The sequence below is a fragment of the Hylaeus volcanicus genome, chromosome 4 (genome assembly GCF_026283585.1).
Source record: "Hylaeus volcanicus isolate JK05 chromosome 4, UHH_iyHylVolc1.0_haploid, whole genome shotgun sequence".
NCBI lineage: Eukaryota > Metazoa > Arthropoda > Insecta > Hymenoptera > Colletidae > Hylaeus > Hylaeus volcanicus.
The window spans coordinates 26,648,466-26,672,102 of NC_071979.1; the positions used below are offsets into that span (position 1 = coordinate 26,648,466).

At 45.3% G+C, this 23,637-nt stretch overlaps 1 protein-coding gene across 2 annotated transcripts; it reads right to left on the minus strand.

Annotated features, from left to right (window-relative positions):
* Positions 1–20: 20 nt before the first annotated feature.
* LOC128875927 (uncharacterized) lies at positions 21–22,924 on the minus strand. Of its 2 annotated transcripts, none has more exons than XM_054121958.1 (8): positions 22,659–22,924; positions 20,989–21,418; positions 16,534–16,746; positions 16,320–16,458; positions 7,063–7,189; positions 5,449–5,497; positions 4,912–5,091; positions 21–4,105 (listed from the first exon to the last, which is right to left on the minus strand). In XM_054121958.1, exons 2-8 carry the CDS (start codon positions 21,282–21,284, stop codon positions 1,510–1,512), a joined length of 3,600 nt encoding a protein of 1,199 aa, XP_053977933.1. In that variant the 5' UTR covers positions 21,285–21,418; positions 22,659–22,924; the 3' UTR covers positions 21–1,509. The 2 variants fall into 2 exon arrangements, with proteins under 2 accessions (XP_053977933.1, XP_053977934.1); XM_054121959.1 differs by having other exon boundaries at positions 22,891–22,912.
* Positions 22,925–23,637: the final 713 nt, after the last annotated feature.

Genomic DNA, 23,637 nt, shown 5'->3' on the forward strand with positions numbered 1-23,637 from the left:
GTTAATAATTACACGTAACGTTCAATGAGAAGTAGTCTTTATTGAGATATCTCCGATACAAAATTCAAGAGAGTCGTTTAAATTCTAAATGAGGTACAATGCTATATCGGCTCTAATAAAGTACTATAAGTCCTGCGAAGTAATTGAATTGCACACTTTTCCAAGCGCCAATTAAATCGCGACAGCTAACTCGGATAGTTAGCGCCGATAGTGGAGACTATTTCGCTACAAAACTTGGACGTTTTACTGTCGAGAGCGCCGACCATAGGTTCTATATAAAATTAGTTCGGCTCGTTCACCGATAGTTAATCATCAAGTTATTCGTTTCACTGAAGACGATTCGAAACTATTTTCGTCGCCGTTTAACGCTTTCATCGATGCGGGAACAGAAAACGTTACCCATCTTCCTGTATCTACTGAAGTACTGGGTTATTCCCTGATGTTCTTTCAAGCTTCGTCAATAAGAACCTTAGAATAAGCGCAAGAAGTTAATGTGGGACGCGACACTAGCGCCGGCTTTGGACACCAAACATACACGGAGGATTCTAGTACCTTCGTTCATGAATCGAATAAAAAAGCCATTGCTAGATTGTAGACAAAAAATGAAGACTACGAACTCCAATCTAAGGCTTTATATTATAATAACTGACCTTATATGATATATCGATGAATTTGTCGAAACAAATGCTACTTATTTCTTTTCAATTATTTCATTTCCCGAATCTCCTTCAGCGCTTCATTTAAACAAAAATTGTTTACTGCGTATAATATCTTATATTGCCCTATAACTTTCGCCTATATCTTTTTTTTTTGATAATTTCGTCCCCTTGTGAGATATTCAACCATTCCGCGCTAACGTATAACTGTCTGAAGTTAGTCTACTCTTAGTCTGAACAGAATCGTCAGTCATCCCCTATTATACCCACACGGTAGAAACCAATGGACATATCACATACAAACACGAGGTTATCGCCGTGCTGTTTCGAAGACATCGCGACGAGCCTTTATGGGAAACCAGCGATAGAATCACGCTGTACTTCATCGCGGCAGCGCACCGTCCACGCGTACATCGATACTACGCACTTCGAAAGAGAAGTAGACACGGTCGAAGTCCGCTCGATATGGAGATTAAATCAAGGATAAGGCTACGACGATCAATCACGTACAACCGCCTTGTTTGACGCCGCGACGCACGTAGTGGGACGTTAATGACAGGTTACCGTTGGTCGCGAGCGATTTGATGACACACGCTCTCGCGGATTATTATTTATCCGGCAGTCTGGTCCGGCGAAAGATGACTGCATTACGATTCCCATCGCTCGTTCCGTCGATGCCCGCGAACGTACGCCAAGGACAAGGCTAAGGAGTAGATTATCTCGTTTCCCGGTCGTAGTGTTCGCGAAAAGGAAGATTTCAGTTGGACGTGTATGTTCACTTCCGGCCTGAGTCACCGCAATTAGGGAAGGCCAAGCTCTAGATTCAGTCTTCGTGCAGCTAGGATATCTACTTTTACGGGTTTATGTATTGTGGCATGGCGGGGCTGCTTTTCCTCCTGGTTTTCTCGTTCCTCTGCGATCCATTCAGCTGTCCCGTCGTCTTCTTGTTGGCGTCGTTGTTCTTGCTGAACTTCTCCATGGCTCTGCTGTACGAGCCGGTGCAAACTCTGCCCCAAAGTCTCTTGTCCTCCGCGGACTGTTTGTTCTTGCCCTCGCTGGACGTTCTCTGGATCTCGCTTCTCTTTCGAAGCTTGGGGTCGTCCTTCTCCAAGGACGCGCTGGATCCTGCCGCCGTGCCTTGGACGTCCTCCCAGGAGACGTTCACGTCCGACTGCATGCTGGACGGCGTCGGGCAGCTGCTGTCGCTCGACAGAGACGAAGATCTCACGAACGAGGGTGGCACGTCTAGTTTCATCTTGTCGTTGTCCTCGCGAAGTGGCTCGCTGCGAGCTCGACAACTCGCGTCCTGGCCATCGTACGGCAGGTTGTCGTTTAGAATTATCTTAGCGATCGTTGTCCTTTTCCGCAGGTTCTCCAGGTTCTCTTTCGGGTTACTTTCGAAGGTGTCCGCCCTCTGCAAGATATCCTTCAGGTTCACGGTCACGCATTCCGCGCTGTACGTTGCCTTCGGTTGGTCCTTTCCTTGGGGTCGTCCTTTCGCGATGCTTTTACCGTTCGTGGTAGCGGAATACTTCCTGGCCGCGTCTCGCGACTCCTCTTTGTTATGGCACGTCGCGTCGGAGTATATGTAATTGGGCAATCTCTCTTTCTGTCGAGGCGGATTCACAGGCGTCGTTTTCCGAGACGTCGTTGTCTCCGCAGCATTCATCTTGGCTCCTTTCACGCATCTCTTGTACTTCTCGTCGATGGTGGTGTCGACGTTGTCTCGGACGTCCACACCATCGGCGAAAATGGAACCGTTGACCTCGATGGACGGTAAAATCGACCAGCGATCCAGCGATCCAACCTCCGGAATATCGTTCTTCGTGTTCTCGGTACTGCTCGAATAAATTGTTTCGTTGCCAATGGAATCGTTCGTCTCGATCTCCTTCGTCTTGTCTCGACCCTCGTGATCTTCGTCGTCGTCTTCGTGGCCAGAATCGTGGTCGAAGTTCTTCAGCAGACCCTCGTTCTTCTCGTTCTTCTTCCTCAGCTCTTCCCAGTTCTTTCGCGGCTTGTAGCTCGTCTTACGCCTGACGATCTTGCTCTCGGTGATGTCGATATCCGGGATGAAGAGCCTCAGTGCCTTGGTGCCCGTGGGGAACGTCACCTCGTTGATCCTCTTCTCGGTCATGATCGCCTCCAAGCTCGTCTTCGAGGCGACCTCTTGGTGTTTATTGAATGCTGACACGAGTTGCGCCACGGTGTACTTGGGTTCCTCGGTTTCCGATTCCGTCGAGCGATCCTCTTTGTCGTCCGACGTGGCAGAGTTGTTGGAATGGCTGGAGGCGTCCGAGTGTTGTCTCTCGCAGGGACGTTTACCAGCGACGACGTTCGATTCCGTTTGGTTAACAGGAGTCTCGTCCGAATCCTCGGTCAACGTGTCCGATTCGATAGACTTGAGCGAATCCAAGTTCTCCTCCGACTCCGAGGCTTGTTCCCTCGACGCTTCTAGGCTTTGTTCGCTAGCTTCTATAACCAACTCGGTCGGTCTATCGATCAAGGCCTCACTGTCGGCCGTGTTCACGCTGTCCTTGGCGATTTCCGCGGTTGAATTCAAATCGCTTATGGTTTCTTTTTCGTTCCCCAGACGACTCCTCGAATCGACGATATTCGTCCCGTCAGCGTCCAACTTTGAGATATCGTTGATGTCGTAGGTGGTCTCGATCGATGCGTTGGAGGAGTTCGAGGTGTCGATCTCAACGCCGAGGCGTTTAAACACGGGCAGCATATCCTCGGTCTTGGCGCGCTGGTAGCTCTTCCTCCTTCGTTTAAGGCACTCGAGGCTCCTGTATATGTCCAAAACCCCTTGGGACTTCGACAACGATCTCAGCCCGTAAAGCTTCTCGCGCGACTTGCTGATCACCGGGTTTATTATCATTCGCGTTTGCAGCGAGCTCGAGGTTGCCGAGGTGTTCCCGTTGAGCAAACACGCCTGAGACTGGACCCGATTCAGGCTGCGTATTCTAGATAAGAGTCCTCGGCTCGGACCGTGGTTCAGATTGGCCTGCGATCGGCTCTGCGCGCGGCTCAGCAAGCCTTGCGTTTGTTCTTTGTTCAGCAGGCAGCTCTGACTGGCGCAGCTCAAGTTCGTCCTGGAGGAGTTCAGGCTCGTTCGCGACTCCGCCGGGCTCGGGAAACCTTCGCTACCCTCGAGACTAGATCGGCTTCCGGTGAGACGGTGACTCAGGCACATCTCGCTCTGACTCAGCAGACAGTCCTGCAAGCTTTGATCGCAGTGATTCGATTCCTGTACGTCGCTCGACAGATTCGCTTGGCTGCTCGCTTGGCTCAAAAGCGCCGCTCTTCGTAGATTCTCCCTGCTCACTACCCGTTCCAGCAGCACCTCCCGCGACTTCGACAGGTATCTTCTCAGATGAGGGGACGCCTGTGTGGGCGCGCCGCGCAGCCAATCGTGACGCAGGCATTGTTTCGATGTCATCCGTGCACTGAAACGAGCACGAGATTGTGGAATATTCATCGTCGGACAAGGTGATTTAAAATGAGGCGGAAATTAATGATTTGAAATGAGTCAGGGAAGCTATTTGCAGGAGTCTAAACAAAAAGTAAGGCACGGAGATTCGAACCAATGATCCTCGGTTCCAAAGTCGACCGCTTTTCCTACGCGACCAATTCCGTACCCTACGTTTCGTGTTCTCATTTGACTCCTTATTGTTGGGTATGGGAGGCGCGGATACTACACTCGGCTATCCTGAATTGATATTCATTCGCCCTCGAATGTCCGTTTTCTCGGGTTTCGCGTCTCAACAACAGTGCGCGCCGCACCCTCTTTCGCGAGTGTACTCCCCTCTCTCTTTCTGGAACGTTGTTCTCTCTCGACGCCTCATTGTTGCCCGCTCCACCTCCTCCCCTCTCTCTTTCTCTCTCGGGTTTCGCGTCTCAACAGCAGTGCGCGCCGCACCCTCTTTCGCGAGTGTACTCCCCTCTCTCTTTCTGGAACGTTGTTCTCTCTCGACGCCTCATTGTTGCCCGCTCCACCGTCCTTCGCGTGGCATTGTTGTTCATCGTGACTGGCCGGTCCTCTGCCGCTGTAACCCCCCATCCCGGACGAGCCCCCATATGTAGGAGTCTAAACGAAAAATAAGGCACGGGGATTCGAAGCCACGATCCGAGGATCCACAGTCGACCGCTTTTCCTACGCGACCAACCCCGCACTCTACGATTCGTGTTCTGATCTGATCTTTGTTCTTTTCTGCTACGTGTACGTGTACATTTGTCACGGTTAATGCTTTACCTTGGGTCTAGCACCAGAAGCTTCGCGACGAAATCTTTTGCCTGTGCTGAGATGTCCCCGAAAAGCTCCTCGGGAAAGTCCACTTCGCCGAGAGATATATTTTGGAATGTTTCTTGGTCGGTTTCGCCACCGAAGGGAGAGAATCCAGTCAGCAGTACGTAGGTCGTCACACCCAGAGACCTGAAACGAGTGTAATGTTGCGGAAAAGTATCGGCGCGGGTCGACGAGAGCATTAATCAGTGTTTTCCAAACTATGGAGCTGCTTAAAATTCATTATTACTTGGGTAAATTATTCTTATAAATAAAATATTTAAAAAAATATGAAAACACGTAATAAGCATCATTTAAAATAATTATAGTAATGATATAGTAAATAATAATTGAATGCGGTTAAGTACGTAAATTAATTTGGAATAAAATATTTCGATTGAAATAAATTATCGTAAGAAGGCCTTTCTTTATTTAGAGGGTGACGTCCTTTGGAAAGTTTGGAAATCGCTAAGACAAATTGCTCGATCGACTACGTTATTTACGTACCACATGTCGGCGGCCAACGTGATCGGTTCGTAGTGGAGTATTTCGGGCGCTGAAATTAAGACACGTATACGTTCAGTGTGTAGTAAATATTATGGTGCGCGAAAGCGTTAAACGTTAGACGGATATTCACTTGGTTCAACGCTCGTTTGTTTCCGTGATATCATTCAACGATGTCGCTTTTATTTAGTAAACGAAAATTGACTGTACAGTGGGCGTCGATTACCTAAGCAAAGCTATCTACAACAGACGAGGGATTTGCGAAACAACGAATTCGTTATGCGCTATTTACCAGCGTGGCTTTGTCGAACATACCGTTCCAGTTATCATACTAGTAGTCACTTTTCGACGTGTCGTTAAGCCTAAGTGTCCATAAAATCGCGATAAAAGTTGAGCTCGGATACGTTGTTAAGCAATCCTCCGAGACACAATCGTTCTCGGCTATTTCGAGAAACGTCAAACTAGATTAACATATTCAACGATACGATCACGCCGCGCCGGTCCTATTATTCCGTGAATTGATAGGATCGGCAAGAATAATGGCGCGCATCAATTACATCGTTAACTATCCAACCCACGATCGAGTGTTTCTCGTTGAATAAATTTCGCGAGCAATTATTCCGTTAGTTTTTTTACGTATCCTATGTTTTTCGTTATTCATGAGTTTCTCCTAACAAGTTCACCAGTTTCATCCAACAGCTGCAGGTTAGTTTTGTCCTGACAGGGGTATCTGGGGTCGCTGATTCTAAGTCTGAACTCAAAATTTAGAAATTCAAAATGGTGGGTTCTATTATGGAACGACAAAATACGAAAAGTGATTAGATTTAAAATTTGGTAACGAGATACACGATATACGAGTTTCGCTTTAAAAATTCTTTTAAACCCAGCGACATTTAGCGGTCCATGTACCGTCGCATTTTCAGCAGATTACATCGCTTGGGTTACAGTTTGCGTACATCCCTTATGAGACGCCTGTCCTCAGCGTGTTGATTACAGACAGCATCGACAACGTCATCGCGCAATGAGGCTAACGCGTCAATTAATATCCGCGGTCTTACTCGGAGCGGAGATCGTCAATTAGCGGGGCGAGATATCGATCGGTGGCGATTAACCGGGGATGGAGAGAAAAAGGTGCCGACACACCTGTTTACGTTCTCGAATACGGTGATATCGACGCGCGAAGCGATGCCAACGATACATCATCGCGATAACAGTATCGGCGTAATTTGTACAGATTTCTCGCGGAGTCGAAAATTTCGTCGAACGAACCGCGATATTGGACAGCTAGCATGTCCGATCGAATAGCCCGTCATTTTCAACGCATGTTTCGCTTCGTTTCTTCTTATTGCCTGCACGCGTGTAAACATGTTATCGACGCGGTGCACGAATGAATGTTGAACAGTCTGTCTAGTGTGAAGATAATATTGATTTCTTGTTGATCTCTTCTTTTCGCAATTTTTTTTTTTCTTTTTTTTATATATTGTGATACATTTCGAACAGTTGATTATATTTACATAGTGTATCATTACGTAATTCGGAAATATTCGAAAATTTAGTGTTTAATATCGCTAGTCCTTGGTTGCGATTATAAAATAATATCGAGTGCAAAAGGCTCACCTACGTAATCCGGTGTTCCGAGGATCTCTCGAACTTCCGTCCCTTCTAAGATCACCCTCGAGATCTCAAAATCGCAAAGTTTCACGTCACACTCTGGAAAGCTGCCCATCATCACCAAATTTTGAGGCTGAAACATTAAAATAACGACTACAAGTTGCCGCAGACTCTCCAATGAGTGTTCGTCGTCGAATTAGTCTACAACTATCGTCTACAATCGCCAGCTATCCAAATTCCATTCGTGGAAGAACGTTTAAATCGATCGAATGATGAAATATCGAAACATGGAAAAATTCGACGAGCAGTCTCAGTTTCACTTCCGATGCCAATTAGTTGTCCTGAATTGAGTCGTTAATCCACGTCGGCGGATTTTATTCTTTCCTTTAATTGAATTTCGATCGTTAACGACGTCCAAACGACGCGATCTCGTGGGAATTCGACCGTGCGGCGAGCTTTTAACTCCGGCAATGAACGAAAAGTGAAGTCGTTAATATTTTTTTTTTATGCTTCCGTTAATCGCGAGACGGAATACGATTACGAACATGCGTTACACGTCGCGCGTACGACCATCGTCGAGCATCGCCGTTTGTTATCAAGTCGTCTGACGTCATCCGGATCGTGAAATTTGCATACGTTAATATTCGTTCCGACTAGAAGCACTTTCACCAGCGAAGCAACGATACGCGACTTCCTAACACCTGTCGATGCGTGTAAATCGACTCTGTTTAGAATCGATAGTTGGCTTCGATCGTACAAGGTATACAGACTTTGTTTCAGTGACAAAAGACTTCGTTCAAAATTTATTTATTGCAAATCTTACGTATTTATTCATTTACTTCGTTATTTAGAATAATAAAAGATTAATTTTATAGAATAATAAAAGCTTATTCCGAATAATTGCTCGATTAAACGGCCGTTGCGAATAAACCCTTGCACAGCGTTTTTACATGTCATCTGTTATTCTCGTTTTTTTTTTCCGTTGAAATCGCGATCAATCGAAGTCAGATTTCTACTAGGATCGTTTCTCCAAGTTACCAGAGGTGCATCAGTATTCCACGCGAGGAGAGGAACGAAGTATGGGCGTTCACGTCTCGCGAATTCCCGATGATCTGCGAGGTCGATAAAAAGTCTCGCCTCGAGACGACTTCGGTCCATGTAAACGCCATCGGTTTAAACAACGCTGACAATTAGCGAGTTAATCGCGCGCGATCAGCCGTCGTTCTTTTGCGTGGCACGACTCCTGCCCAGCGGGACGTCTTGTATCATGCCACGCCACACCGTTTGGCCTCACTATTCGGGAAACGTCGAGTGCATTGCACGCAGACATTGACTTTTTGCATTCCGCCTTCTGTTCTTAATTATGAACATGTCGCGGCTCAAAAATGAAACATTCAAAGGCCGCAAGAACCTTCACGCCCTGAAAATTGCTTTATTTACATCACCTTGCGAACCGAATTCTTTTCGCGACGACACGGTATGAATTTTCGCATTCCGCTGAGAAATTTTACAATCTGAATTTCTTTGTAAAATATCACTCTACGCTTTAAGTAGTTTACGTGGTAAATTTAATTTAATATGTCTTTTTTTTTATCCATGCTTGTTTGCGAGAAACAATTATTGGAAAAAACTATAGACAGTTGGGTAAAACTATAGTACTTTGTTCGTTAATAAAATGTTCCCCTGACCGTATTCAGTTTATACGTAATACAAAATACACGTTCTAACACACCACGCTTAAAAAAAAAGATATATAAACCGAATTACGGTCAGGTGTACATTGCAATAATAAACGAAGTACTACAGTGTTCGAATATTAATACGAGGCACTGTATGTTCCTTTCATGCTACACACTTTGTTAAATATTTTAGTCACTTCACATTTAGCTCGATCATTTTTGCTAATATTAGTATCGTCTTACGATACCGGCATGCAAGTAAATGAACGGGTCGATGAATATATGAATAAGTAACCAAGAAAGAACTTCTTTTACGGTAAACAAAGACTCGTTACGTTACTCTGAAATTGTATTTTCTTACCAACGTGTTGTCAGTTTGCTCATAAGGAATCAGCCGTGCGTCGTTAATTTGACTAAGACAACCAATTTGTGCAATTCCGCGTCAACGCGTAGCGGGATTTACGACCTCGCGAAATTCGTGAAAGAACGGCGATATACGGGCTCCGTTCCGAAGCATGATGCATAAATCGCCGGATCCGAGCGACGACTTCCAAAAATAGTAAAAGAGGAAGAGACGCGAAGGTTAACGAAACCATGGTTGTGAATATTTACGGAAAAACCAGCGTACAGCTACGAGTAGCGCGCCGCGTGATTCGCGCTTCGTCCGGAGGAACATCGTCGGCCATTTACATAAACATGGCTGATGCTGTTACGATAAATTCGACTGCGCGTGGAGAATAGAATAGAATATTAAGTTTCTCGGCGAACAAGCGCGATCTTTGTTGCGATCTTCGTTGCGTACCTATTTCCTTGCAACGCGGATGCGATTCTTTTTTTTTTTTTTAGACTTGAGGACGCTGCTTACGCGTTCCCGTTTTATCGTTGCGACGAGAACCGCATATTCGATCTCGAGTCGTTTCGCGAGACCTAGATCTCTCCGAGATCGACCGTTCGGATTCGAGGGTGGTTTTTACCGAGGTCGATTTTCTCACCCTTGATTCTTACGAGCGTGAAATTTGTTCATTTTTTTATAGATTCTTTCTTTCGACTCTCTAAATTTTTCTCCTTAACATAAATCGGGATCGAATATTGTTCATGTTTCTTCAATTTATGTTCACTTTTCTTATGTTTCATTCTATTTTCTTCATTTTTTTTAAATTCCTTCTTTCGATTCTCTAAATTTTTCTCCTTAACATAAATCGGGATCGAATATTGTTCATGTTTCTTCAATTTATGTTCGCTTTTCTTATGTTTCATTCTATTTTCTTCATTTTTTTTAGATTCTTTCTTTCGATTCTCTAAATTTTTCTCCTTAACATAAATCGGGATCGATTATATTGTTCATGTTTCTTCAATTTATGTTCACTTTCCTTATGTTTCATTCTATTTTCTTCAGTTTTTTTAAATTCTTTCTTTCGATTCTCCAAAGAAAATAGAACGAAACATGACGGAAGCGAACATAGACCGTGTTTCATTTATTCAAAGTAATATGTTTTCGCTCGAATCCATTTGAAATTCAAACGAACGCCACCGAACGTCGCGTGCTCGTAACTTCCGGCCGATTAAATTCAAAGCTGCTGGGACCGTAAGCTCGACGAAAGTTATGGTTAGCGAAGGGTTGAGAAACAATCGACGAAACGCGCGTTATGTAAGCAGCTCTCGCGGGAATGGGAGAAACTCGGGTAGAATCTTCCTGGCTTTAACGTCGCGATGGGGTCCTTGGAGATCGTCGCGTGGGCGAATCTGAATATTCAAAGTTTCTCTCGGTAGTCCCGCCACGCCACGCCGCGCCACGCGGCTAATAAATAATGACAAAAGGCATAAAAATAATTCTCGGTCCCGCGAGATGCGCAATTCCACGGGAGCCATTAAGCCTGCCAGAACATCGGTGTAAGCGCGGTGATTCCTTAACCACACGCAACAGATCCGATGAATTTTTTTTTATTTTTCATAAATTCATTGGTCGTTTCACTCCCGTTTGGAGAATTTCTCGGACTTTGATAACCACTTCGGTCCCGAATTCATTTTCCTTGGACACGAGAAATATTCGTCATACGTGGGATTTAATAGATGCTATTGAATTAAAATGATATGGTATTTATGTTAATTTTCGATACTTATAGTCATATTAATTTATAATGATATAATGTACGGTGAGATTCTTCGAGTAAGAATCTATTTAAGTGTAATTCGTGTATAATTCGTTAGTATACTTCAGATTATTAGTGAATATTTTGGGTGGTGAGTAAATACGAACGTACGAACCCATTCAACGTATAGAATTTAATTAGGTTATTATTTTGATAATAAAAATTCATATTAAATTTCTCGTTTTAGAAAGAAAATTTACGATCTTCTTTTGCAATAAGTAATCGCAAGAGTAATTGGAGTCGATTTGAACTGCGAGTCATCTCGTAGCAGCGAATAGATTAAAAATATAAAAAATCTAATGTTCCTTTTCGAACAACCCTTTATTTTCCCCAGCTTTCTCCGTAGTCTGAAAGGATCAAGAGCCACTGGGTACGTTCGTTAAGCGAAATCACCTGGTCGTGATAAATCTAATCGCGTCCTCGGTCGTTCGCGTGTCGCGTTAAATTGACCTGTTTTTCTTTTCTTTATTTCGGCACGGGCAGCAGGAATCGGGACGAAAGGTCTCGGAAGGATGTCATCGAGTCCCACGCGATCGAATCTTGGACGATGGACTCGCCACGCTGACCAAACAACGGCGTGGGCCGAAACAACGCATAACGCGTCGGGAACCTGTGTCCTCCCCGGGGCGTTTGCCTCGTGAAAAAAAAGGTACTTACACGATTCCAGTCGAGAGGGTCTTGCGAAACCGTTTGTCTCGATTCGTGTTTCGCGTGCAAACAGCGCCGTAGCACCTGGCACTGTCGCCTCGACGCTTTAAGGGCGTTAGTTCAACGGAGAATCGATTCAAAGGAAATTAATCCTCGCTTCTCGTTCTGCACGGTGTGTGCACGTCAGATTCGCAAAGTATTCTATTACGAGAATATTTAGAATATATAATATTTAGAGTTAGAATTCATTTTTTTCTTCTTACATCTTCTCGACTATCCGTATAAAATTAAAAGAGTAATTGCAAGCTAAATTCCAGAAATAATATCGTTAATATTTCAATTAAACTCTGTATACATATGTTTCGTGCACGTTGTCATGGAATTTTGGAGACTGAATTTGAGGCATGTGTGAGAAATGAATCCGATGCTTCGCTGTCCGACGAGAGTTGCCCTTTTAATGAATGAATCAACGATCGAAAGGAATGCTTTTTAAAGAGGAGTTTTTAATTGGTGACACGGCCACGTCTCCAGAATTTAAACTCGGTGGACCGCGATCATGTCTTCGATTAATTACATCATTCGTTCCGGGTTTGGAAGTTCGAAATAAAAGAGTCGCAAGAATTAATTGGCATTTCGTCCCAGGCTTTGCACGATCAACCTTACCAGCGAAAACTGCACAAAACGCCAATTAATTTTTCCAACTTTTTTCATTTTGTAGTTCCAATCCGGAACGAATTATGTAACTTATCGGAGACGTGAGCGCGACACCAGAGAGTTAAAATTCTCGAGGCGTGGTCGTGACATCGTTAAAAAATACTTTTTAAAAACCCTTAGGCTTCTCCATTGCTCTCTACGCATTTTATGCAACGCTTTTTAACTCTTTTCGGCGCATGATTACGGCGATCACCGGTTATTGTTGCACGTTGCGGTCTCATCGGTGTTCAAAGTACACGCGTGGGTGACAGGGTTTTTTACTGTGTAACTAGATAACGTAATATTTGAAGGTAAGATGTCGAAGAAAATATATTTGGTTTGAACTCAGGAATTTTGATAACGTTTCAATTGTCTCAAAAGAAAATTTTATTCCGACAGAAACGTTCACACGTATTCGTGTGCCAATCAACGTGTTAAAAAAATAATGCAAGTACCCAATGCCCATTTATAAAAAAATATGAGCCTATAAATATAGTACTCTACTTTGACATTTTTCTCTAAAGGCGCAGATAACGTTGTCACGCTTACTTATCCCACCCCGTATCACTGAATGCAAAAACGTCGCGTGGGCTATCGTTTTATCCCGCGAGTACTACGATAAATGTTCGATTACACAGCTTCCATTTGTCTCGAGACAAAAGCATAGCCTCGCGTAAATTCGCACGAGCGTTGGGGCGGCAGTCAGCGTGTTGAGCGTGGACAAAATAAGCCGAGGCGTTTGATTAAATTTTCTCTCCTCCTCTGTTCCAGTAAATGTCGCGAGACACCCAGAGGTGCTCCAGTTACGGCGAACAGGTTAGCAGCTCGTATCCACGGAGTCGCGGACAGAGCTAGTGATTCATCGGTTGCAAACTACCGAGTAAACCAGAATGCGATTACTTCTTTGCAAGATAGACGTGGGAGCCGTAGCGGAGTTTCATTTCTCGCGTTTACGCATCGAATAACACGGCTGGGTTAACGTGTCGTTTCATTCAAGTCGAGCGCCGCAAAGGTTGCGCTGGTCCTTCGTCATCAAAGTTCAATTGTCGTGTAAATTATAGAAATACTTGACAATTTAGTCGTGGACTTTCGGCAATGGGCGCGAGGTTTAAATTGAAGAAAGCGTTGTTCGTAAAAGAATAATAAAATGATCTAGCGTGGCACACAAGGTTGCAATGTTGCAAATTGCATCTTTACGGTGTAGTGCGAATGCTATGGTCACTGCGAAGGTGCGCTAGCTTTATCCTCGAAATTCGTACTAATTATCGCGTAAACGATAGAGATACTTGTTATTGTAATGGCAAAAATTTCAACAGCGACTGCAAAGAAAACAGCGACCGTGAAAGTTTTGCATCTACCAAATGAATCTGTATCGTTGGACATCGGCGACCGTCGCGGCGCGCGACGTGATAAGCCTGGAATGATACGCTGAATCGTTTCAACCGGAGAGAGTATCTCCGTAGGAGGAGTCCAGGAAACTCTCGGTGGACCTGTTCCCTCGGCGTTACCCGATTCCTTTCATTCTCTTTCGCGGGAATTTCGCGAGTTATCAGGAGGTGCTCCAGTTATGGCGGTCGGGCATAGGTACCGAGCGTTCAGCGAGATAGGGACCAGGTGTGATTCACCGATGGAGTCAGGGCGTGGTCGTTCCACCGCGAAGAGCGTGGGGTCTTATTGCGTTCTGTTTTTGCCTCCATCCTGGATGATCGTTGCAGAGCGCTGCGCGCATCGCGATCATTGAGATTCCGTCGAAAGTAACGAGACTTGGCAAGCGAAACCTCTGATTCGAGCAGATTTTGGACGCCGTTGAGCTTCAGTCGCAGCTAACTGCAGAAACTGCAGGATATCTGTATATTTATTTACACATTTTCATAAACTGGAGTAACCCATTGTTTCACGAACTAGACCGAACGAAAGTAAAACTCGAGCTGCACAGAAGAAGTGTTAACGACTTATCACTGCCTTTTGACTTGTATACATTTCTCTTTTCCTAACCCAGACCTAAACCAAATAAAACGACAACTTAAGTTGCACGGAAGAACAGTGTTAACAACTTGCCGCTGCCTCGTATAAACTTCTCTTCTCATTTATCTAACATTCGGTTCGTAACATTGCCAACTAAACGAGAATATTAAACTGTATGAAAGGTGGCAGATTCGTATTAATAACCGTGTTTAAAAATCGAAGTAATTAGGTTTAATATCTATCGAAGAGGAAAGTGAAACGTGCCAAGAGACTCGTGTAAAATCCTAAAATTATGCGAATTCGTTTTCCTTGTTGTCTCGATGAACTATCATTGACTTAAAAAATACTTGTTGTTCGCTTCTTCGACGGCTGAGGTTATCAAAATTCCATTTATTCGTGCCCCATTCAAGCGCGGCGCGCCACTGCGCGAGATCTTTTATTCCCGGCGAGGTCGACGCGGACTAAGAGGCGTTTACGTTTCCGCGATTGCTGAAATAAAAGGCGCGCGTGTATCGAGGGTACGCAATAAATTGTTGGGGGAACGAGCCTGGAACAGGGCCGCGGCATCGGGTTTTCGTTACCGGTCGAGTCCGAGTTCCATTGACTTTTTTCGTCGGGTCTCGTCCGCTAGCGAGGAGGTCCGAGATCGAACGAGTACAACCACCGTGTATCTCCCCTTTGTCCAGCCGAGAACGTAAAAGGCAATTCCAATTTGTTTGTCGACCGTTTATCGCGGAATCGCTTTGCCCGCGCCGTCGGCGTCGTGACGGGACCGATCGCAATTAAAGCTCCATCCGGTAGTTCCCAACCGTGTAACGGCACAAATTCCTTCTTCTCGCTTGGCCGTTCGAATCAGGTTAAGGCAGCGTTGGAAAACCCTTTCGTCCCTTAGACGGATCACAATTTGTGAACGATAGATAAAATGATAGGTCGCTCGACGATTTTATTTATATTCGAGCCGTTCGTTGAACAAATCGACTAACTCCGTAAAACGAGAAGTTGAGAAACGCGAAACAAAATTGCCGATGAAATAAATAGACGCTTAAAATTTGTGCAGTGAACAGCTCATTTATATATGGAGTGTGTAAGACTGTACATGTATATCTTGTGGACCCTGTATATTGAACGTTTTATCTGAATTTTATCTGAACACACCGAAAGTCCCTTTTATTGGAACGTAGCTTACGAAGACATTATACATGTAACGTGTATACGTCATTATGCGAAACACTCTAAAATTATTTGTTAAAATGTCGACATATTAGCATGTGACCTGAATATTACACGAGCCCATAAAGAGTCTGTTTCGCAAAGTGACGTATATGTCTTAATTGTATAATGTCTTCGATAACCAATAACAACATTGATGACATTTAGCAGCAGCATCAACTTGAGATATCAAAGTGAATGCCTTGCGAATTCTCTGCAAAACAACAAAATCCAACCCATAGAGGGGTTAAGTCTCTGACACTAAAAGGCCGATATTAAAAAAATTGTACGACAGGTGAGACAGTTTTTAATCCAGCCAGCATCAACTACATAATTAATAACCTCATCTTGCCCTATACCGACTATTTCCATCAGGTTAGTCCTGTCTCGCGTCACACGCGACCCAGAACGGCTCCAGCTCGACCCGTTCCCGGTTAAAGCTAACAGAAAACGGTTCACGGGGACGTTCGGATCGGTTCAACGACGCGGCGAACACGTCCATGAAGCTTTGCACGGAAAATGACGATCCTCGTCATCGTTCGCCGATTTATTTTTAGACGCGAACGCGTCTCAGGTATTCGGAGCTCGGCTGACTTAGCCGCGAGATTTCTAGGATTCGCTTACATAGAAGGCCGCGTTAATTGGCCGCGTAACGCGAATGGCGTCGGCCCCCAGTCTTTGGACTCGAATCGAACCGCGGTTTCGCGCGATTCTGTTCGAATTCCTACGCCGTGCTTCAACCCGACCATGTCAGCGAAACTCGAGTCACGCTTTTGGTTTCTCTTTTTTTTCTTTTTTTTTTCGCGGGACCGATGGAAATCGTCACGACCATCCGGTGACGCGCGAACGTCGGTTCCGGGATCCGGATATGCGAGAAACGTGACGAGTTCGTCATCGACCTTTTATGGGTCGAACTTACCTTGATGTCCAAATGGGCGATATTTCTCTCGTGGAGGTAGGCAAGTCCTTCTACTAGCTGCCTGACAAAGTGCACCACGTCACCTTCGAGCGGCACCAAATCGCCGTCGATGAGCGTCTGCAGATCTCCGCCGGGGGCGCTGAAAGAAATTCGCGGATCGAGAAATTCGTTTTATCGTGAATGCCGGGGGTGGAAACGGTGACGTGGTACTTACTACTCCATCACGAGGATGATCTCCTTGGGCGTCTCGTAGACGTCGTGCAGCCGCACGACGCGCGGCGATTGCGAGCAGAGAGAGAGAAGAGCGATCTCGTGTCTGAGTTCGGCGCTGCAGTCCGCGTTGAATCGGTTCCTCGACGAGTACTTGGCGGCGTAAAGGATGCCGGTCGACCGGGACCTGCAGCGGTACACTTTCGCCCACTGTCCGCTGTCAAAGGTTTCGATCGTTTATTTATACAAGACGTAATCTTTACTAGGGAAAGAAATACTGTGAGGCGTCTGTTGTAAGAATTATTTCGGGAGCGAGTAGATATTTTCGGGGGCGAGTAGAAGTATGATAGTAGAATTTTCATGTTATACCATAGAGTGTATATTATAGAGTTATATGAGCCGTTCACTGCACGAATCGATTTCGGTCGCATTCGAATTGTAGCATTACTGACAATTATTTTTTGGCTATTCTTTTTTATTAATTTTATTCCGTTTCCATTTCCTAACAATCATCTTTGTAAAAAATTAAAGATTCAAAAATTTCACAGGGTTCATAAAATTGAAACTCACGCAGGTCACCTTACACAAAATTTCCCATTATTTCCCGTCTCGTTTTCTTATCTACAACTACTCCGCGACTCCGTGCGTAGAAACACGATACAGGTATGGGATATTCCATCCCCGGAGCAATGAATTATTGACACGACGGATCCGTTGGAATTTATCTTTCTCCGAGATTATCTCCATAAACGAACCGACCCGTGTCGAGGACACGCCACGATGTGCAACGCAGTTGGTAAATGTTTCTCCGGCGGTTTCGTCGTGGCTTTGTCGAGAGTTGAACGAATGCATAAAAGACGAAAGCAGCCGCGAAATTTCGTTGGCCGTCAGCGTGATTTTTACGATCGTCGCGGAGGATTCCGAGCGCCTCCTCGACAAGGTCGACGCCGCGGCGCCTCCGAAGGCTGCTCGCGTACCCGATTGCTCGCGAAGCGACCGCTTTTACGCGCCTCTGCCTCCTCGATGCGCGCCAGAGTTTATTACGCAAACGTCCCACGCGAGTGGCAGGCTTCTTCGTCGTTGAGAGCACTCGCGGTGACCGAGATCTCGAACGATCGGAACCCAAACGCCATGGGACGCGATCGATACGCGCGGGATCTAAACGCCGCGATCCAGTCCGAGAATTATTTACGCCGCATAAATCTCGAGGAGGAAAACACGAGCGCTCCAGTGCGTTACACCGCCGAGGCACTGGAAACTCGCAGATAATTCACGATATTATTATTCCATAACCTTGGCATTTTTTACATTTTCATGATTTTTTTAGGTCTACACTAGAGACAGTCTTCTTAACGATTGCCACGCATATATTAGATTTTATGGTAGAACATAGTTCGCCGTCCTATCGCGTTGGTTTTAGAATTTTGTTTATCAGATTCGAAATATTAAGAAATAATATAAACAAGAAAATAACTATATTTTAAATCAATATTTTCTTTGTATTTGATTTTAATAATAAGTAGATTATTCGTATTAACAGTACTGTAATTTAATTTCGATTTTGGAGTACCAGGTACTACGAGGAAGAAAATTTGTTTTGTTGATATTTTATGGTAGACCGATTTCTACAAAATTATTATCGAGATTACACTGGTGTTACATTACTAATCAGTCTCGTTCAGATTATCACAGAAGTAATTTGTATCACAATATTATCCAAGTTTTCTTCATCATCGTCATCGCTACACCGCTGCCATTAGCATCAAACATATAGGGTGTCTCGGTATTTTGCATAACCCACCGGCATTATTTCAATTTATCATCTCTAAATTAATTAATTTTATCAACACCATAAAATAACACGTGTAACACTTCCTATCTATTAAGTAAACTAATTCCTAAGTAATTCTGTTTTATAAATGAATTGTACCATTGTCATCTCGAAATGCTGCGACACCCCGTATATGGGAGCTCGATACCGACGTTCTTTAATCGGGAGAGAACGAAATAACCAGGAGATTCGTAACGAGCATCTGATAGTGGGTGCAATTAACTTTAATCGTTTCCAATTCGGAGACTGGCCTGGCGAGCCTCGTTTTTCCAGGCCCTTCACCCTCTCGCAATTTTTGCTGCGCGGTTCGCCGTGGATCCAAGGCCCGTTTCTAAAAGTAATTACCAGGTGCGCGCGCCGTCGAAGCGCGCTTATCCGCGATACCGAATCGCGATCACGCTTACTGAATCACCGGGTGGATGCAAGCCGTCCAGGTAGATCGTGCTATATACGGTGGCAGGCGCGACTTACTCTGACAATTGATACGATTAACCCCAGACGTACAATAAAGGCCACTCGCGAAGCTCGCCAATTGGAAAATCTCATATATGTGCTATTTCTCTCGTATCGAATATTTTTTTTTAAATGATTTATGTATCGTTGCTGATGCGTTTAAGATTCTAGATTCCAAGATAAGACAAAAATCAACAACAACAAAATTGCGTTTGAGGTCTTGTTTCCCTGTTAATTGCGGAGAATGCGTACAGTAAGTATCTGACGCGAGGGGCTTATTCTACTGCGCAGTAGTACGAGTCCCTCGCTTCAGTCACCTTTTACGCGTACTTTCTAATATTCGTTTACTATTCGTAATTTTCAACTCGAACACACATGCTTAAACACGAAATCGTCATTTTTTTCGTCTTTCTTTGACATCTGACATCAAACCTTAAAATAAGTACTATCACCCTTCAACGATTCGTATAAACAGAACTTTGTGTCAACGTATAATCTTACGTAACACATGACTCGTACTCTCGTGATAACATCAAATATTGCCAATCCTTCCTAAGATGTATTCTCAGTCGAAACGACTAAACTGCTTGCAAAAATAACTAACCGATTAAAGTAACGCAATTTCTACCACTGTCTGTACCAATAAGTCTTCTGCGTCCACTAAATTTTCTTTAAAATTCAGTTCGTATCTAACTGCTTCGTCTTCAGTTAACGCACGTTGCGCAACGTTGTTTCAGTCGCACGACCGCTGGACGCAGTAAAAATTGAATTCGAACGCAACGACGTACGCAGGCAGCGCGCCGTTGCGAGTCCGAGGCGTTGAAATCTCGGCCTCAGCCGCGCTCGCCGGATAATTTATGAAAATTTATTGCCGTCGTTCCTCGCCATTTTTAATTCGCCTCCCCTTCCCACCGCCCCCGCGACAACGAGCAATTAACCGTCGTCGCGGTGTCGTCGTTCACGGGATTAACATTCGTCGTCTCCGCGAGTTTTACGCGCGCGCGAAAACTTTTGCTCGTTTTTGTCGACCGAGCCGTTTCGTTCGTTCGCGCGTTCCCGTCCTCCGCCGATCCGTAAATGTGCCCCGCTAACGAGCCACCGTTCTCCCCTCCTCCTCCTCCTCCTCCTCCTCCTCCTCCTCCTCCTCCTCCGTCGTGTCCACCGCGAGGAGAAAAGAACCGTCGGAAGTTTGCAAATTCGAAGCGTAACCGAAAAAACGAGACACGAGGAGCAAAGGCGGATACGCGACGCGGCTCACCGCCTGTATCAACGGAACGCCTTTGTAGCGGCCGTGGAAGTAAATCGACTTCATTAAGGATGCAAAGCCATGAGAGGCAATTGCGGTTGATATCGAGCAGCCAGCCGGATTATCAATGCGCTCTGACAGTAGGTTACGCCGTCCATTAAAAGTTGCATTAACATAGCCGATAAATATGAAACGAACTTAAAGTTCACCGGATAAGCACACGCTCGATTACCTATGGGCGGTACGCCGTGTCGTTCTCGGGCCGAGTGTAATGCGATTTTCAATGATTGGTGGGATGCGAATAAGGAACTGACGGGGGACTACCATTCGAGCGATTCCTGAAACCCTTTGGTGAGAAGTGGTATCGGTGCGTGTAAGCAAGAAGATATACATATTTGGGTGAGAAAGACCAGAAAATATTTCGATGATTTGGGGCACGCAAGAGGACTGCTGGCCGTTAGCGATCGCCTATGCGATTAGTGATATCATTCAAGAATCTAGAACCCGAAATCGATAGAAGGTCTGAAACCGTGAACCTCGAACGAGAGAACTTTGAAGCTAACCATCGACATCCTCCGAGTTCCACGATTTGAGACCCCGAATCGTTTTGGATCTCTAGTGTCTTGACAAATATCACGGATTGTATCAAACGCCTCATGACCTTAAATTAGCCCTACAGTGAGCGTTTATACACATATGCATCGACCGCGTTTTTCTTTGATATTTTATTACGCGACAGCATAAACAACAATTTAGGGGTAGAGCGTTGATCGTGTTTGCTCGGATTTGAAAAATTGCGCGCTGTAGAGTTAAATCTCAGAGCTGCAAACATTGCGACCTTTGAGTCCCACAAAGGGTTATAAATACTAAACTGTGGCACTGTTTAGAATTGGTCCCGTCCACGTGGAGTCAAGTTCTCTAGGACTTACTTGGCGAACGGCTTCGGGTCGATCTCGTAGTGCTCGGCGATCGGGCCAGTTTTCACCACCCTGGCGAGTTGGGCTTCCTGAACGAGGACCAACCCCTCCTTCACGTGTTTCTCGCTCCACTGCACCCTGCACCTTCCCCTGCACCTGTCCTCGTTCCCAGTCCTGTCGTTTCCACGCTTCGCCTTCGCGTTCGCGCACTTCCCCGACGACGCCTGCAGGTTTCGACGCTGAGGCCGCGGTGACGTCTTCCTGGCGGACGACATCGTCGGCGATTGATGGTTCGGCTGGTAAATCATGCTGTCCGAGCGTCTCTTAGGCGTCAACCAGCACGATCGAGCATCCCGGCGAGCGCGTCCGACGAACCGACGGCGAACTCGTTCCAAAGACAGACGTCGCCGCGGCTCGCGAGCAAATCAGCGGGCATCGAGCACTGCAAGAAACGACGCTCGTTAAGGGACACTAGCGATTTCTGATCGTCAGTTGACGTTGTCGGGGCAGCGATCGGTGGCTAGACCCGCGAGTCGCGTTGACTCTTCGAGGCACGCGATCGTGGAAGAGAATAAAATTCAAGCTGCGCAAAAAGAAAATGTCATAAACTTGCTAACGCGTTTTAACTCGTACATGTTTCTGATTCCACTTATTGTACTTCTGAAATGTATTCGCCCACCTAACTTCGAAGAGTTTAAGGGTTTTAGAAATGGCGTATAAAGGCTTCTTTGGGAACTAATTCCAACGAGAATGACGTAAGAAACTTGCACGGAACATTAGATTGAATAGAATGGAAAGTTCCTGAATTTTCCTGTATTTTTAAGCTATGTCGTTTTACTTTTGCGAGAGTAATTATGGTTTTTCGAATATCATCTTTCGACCCCTTGTAAGACATGGATGAACGTGTCGGATCAGCGATTTCTTCGGGTAGCGTGTTGCGAGGATGTTTTCATGAAAATCGACAGAAATATTATTCAAAGTATTAGACATTTAGTACCGCCAACAAAATGCATGGAATCTTAGATCGAACAGTGGCAGCTAGCATGTCCCGTTCGTGTATGTTATACTAACTCATTGAGACCTATAATCTCTAATTATAACTTCACCGAAACTCTATACTTCGAGTGTAAATAGAAATAAAATAAAATAATTAGTTCTATAGGTACACCTATTAGTAATAGAAAATCTTCCATAATGAAACTTGAGGTAATTCGGTCACTTTCACTTTGAAATTCATTACAGTCCTCGCCATGAATCAGTTTTTTTTTACCGTATCCCCGCCACACACGTTGTCGTCTTGTCCATGTCGCATCGGCGGTGATATCCACGTCTGTCTTTAACTATTCCCCAACTTCCGTGAAACGATGTTCACGTTCTCGCACAAAGGGACCATAAAAATTCGATAGAAAAAATCGCATTTAATAACTTACAATCCAAACGACCATCGGAGAAAGGAATTCCCATCGTATCATATTAACAGACTCTAATACGAATCTAATACGAAAATATCGAATTCCGAAGATAGTATACACGCAGCTTGAAGAAGATTCGAACGAAGTTTGCACGATTTTCAGGCGATCGTCGACTCGACGCGCGCTACCCAAAGACGATTCCGACCAGTCTACCGTGGCCGCGACAAACACGACCGCCAAGAGTCGAAAGGTAGAGCCCCGCTCGGTTACCTGAGCCCGATTTCCCGACGACCAGAAACGATCCACGGATCGATCCCAACTGGCGGTGAATCGTCGAACGACGAACGCTTCGGAGTCGATGATCGGAACTCGCGGTGAGACACGATGCACCCGAAACGGAGCCGACTCGACCGCGTCAGGAGTTCATCGAGCAGACACAAACGAGTCCGGTTCCGTCCGCTCGGTCGAGAGAATCGGCGACGATCTGCGCATCTCGTCGTACCTGCGTGCGGATCGCGAGCTTGACGGTCGAGCGCCGCGCTGAAACTGGCCACGAGTTATCCGGAGACCACAGGCCTCGACTCTCCTCTTTTCTTTCCAGCCACGGAGTGGCCAGACCATAGACCACTGTTCGTCTCGTTCCCTCTTTCTCTCGGACCGTCCTCCATGGATCGTTCGTCTCCAACCTCCCTCCAAACCAGCTCCACGACTCCCTCACAGGCCACTCTTGGTCCCACTCCACGAGCAAACGCGAGAGTGCAGTTGTTGTTGCTGCTGCTGCTGCTGTTGGTCCAGCTCTGACGTAGGTGGCACGCAACCGGGACATAATTTAAGGGGTTACTCTTTTATTTTGGGTAAAAGAAATGGATCTCTTTTTATATTCTCCTTGGTTAGGGTTTTTAACCCTTTGCGTTCGAGTGTCTCTGAGGGCACATCGATGTTTAGCAACTAATCAACTGTGTTTGTTGAGTATACTCGGCATGGAGAAAAGACAGTATTTCGTGTAATCAAGCCTGCGTAAAATTTAGTTGGTTTAAGTTTTCGTTTAACATGTGATTCATTATTTTAACAGCGACACTTACTCTGTGATTGACGAGTATGCTTGTCGTCGCTCGATTTTCGCGACACACATAGGTGCGCGTTCTTAAAAGCCGGCGCCACAGCTGACTGGTTTAAATGAATACATTTTCATTATTTAAGAAAAATTTCTTACGCATCGAAGAAGAATCGAAACGAGTTCCGCGGTACG

Coding starts and splice junctions, on each gene's coding strand:
- LOC128875927 (XM_054121958.1), bottom strand. CDS start 21,284: ATGATTTACCAGCCGAACCATCAATCGCCGACGATGTCGTCCGCCAGG. Junction 7,190..16,319: donor TCGCCCATTTGGACATCAAG/GTAAGTTCGACC, acceptor TTAATGTTTCAG/CCTCAAAATTTGGTGATGAT. Junction 4,106..4,911: donor CTTCTGGTGCTAGACCCAAG/GTAAAGCATTAA, acceptor TGCTCGTTTCAG/TGCACGGATGACATCGAAAC.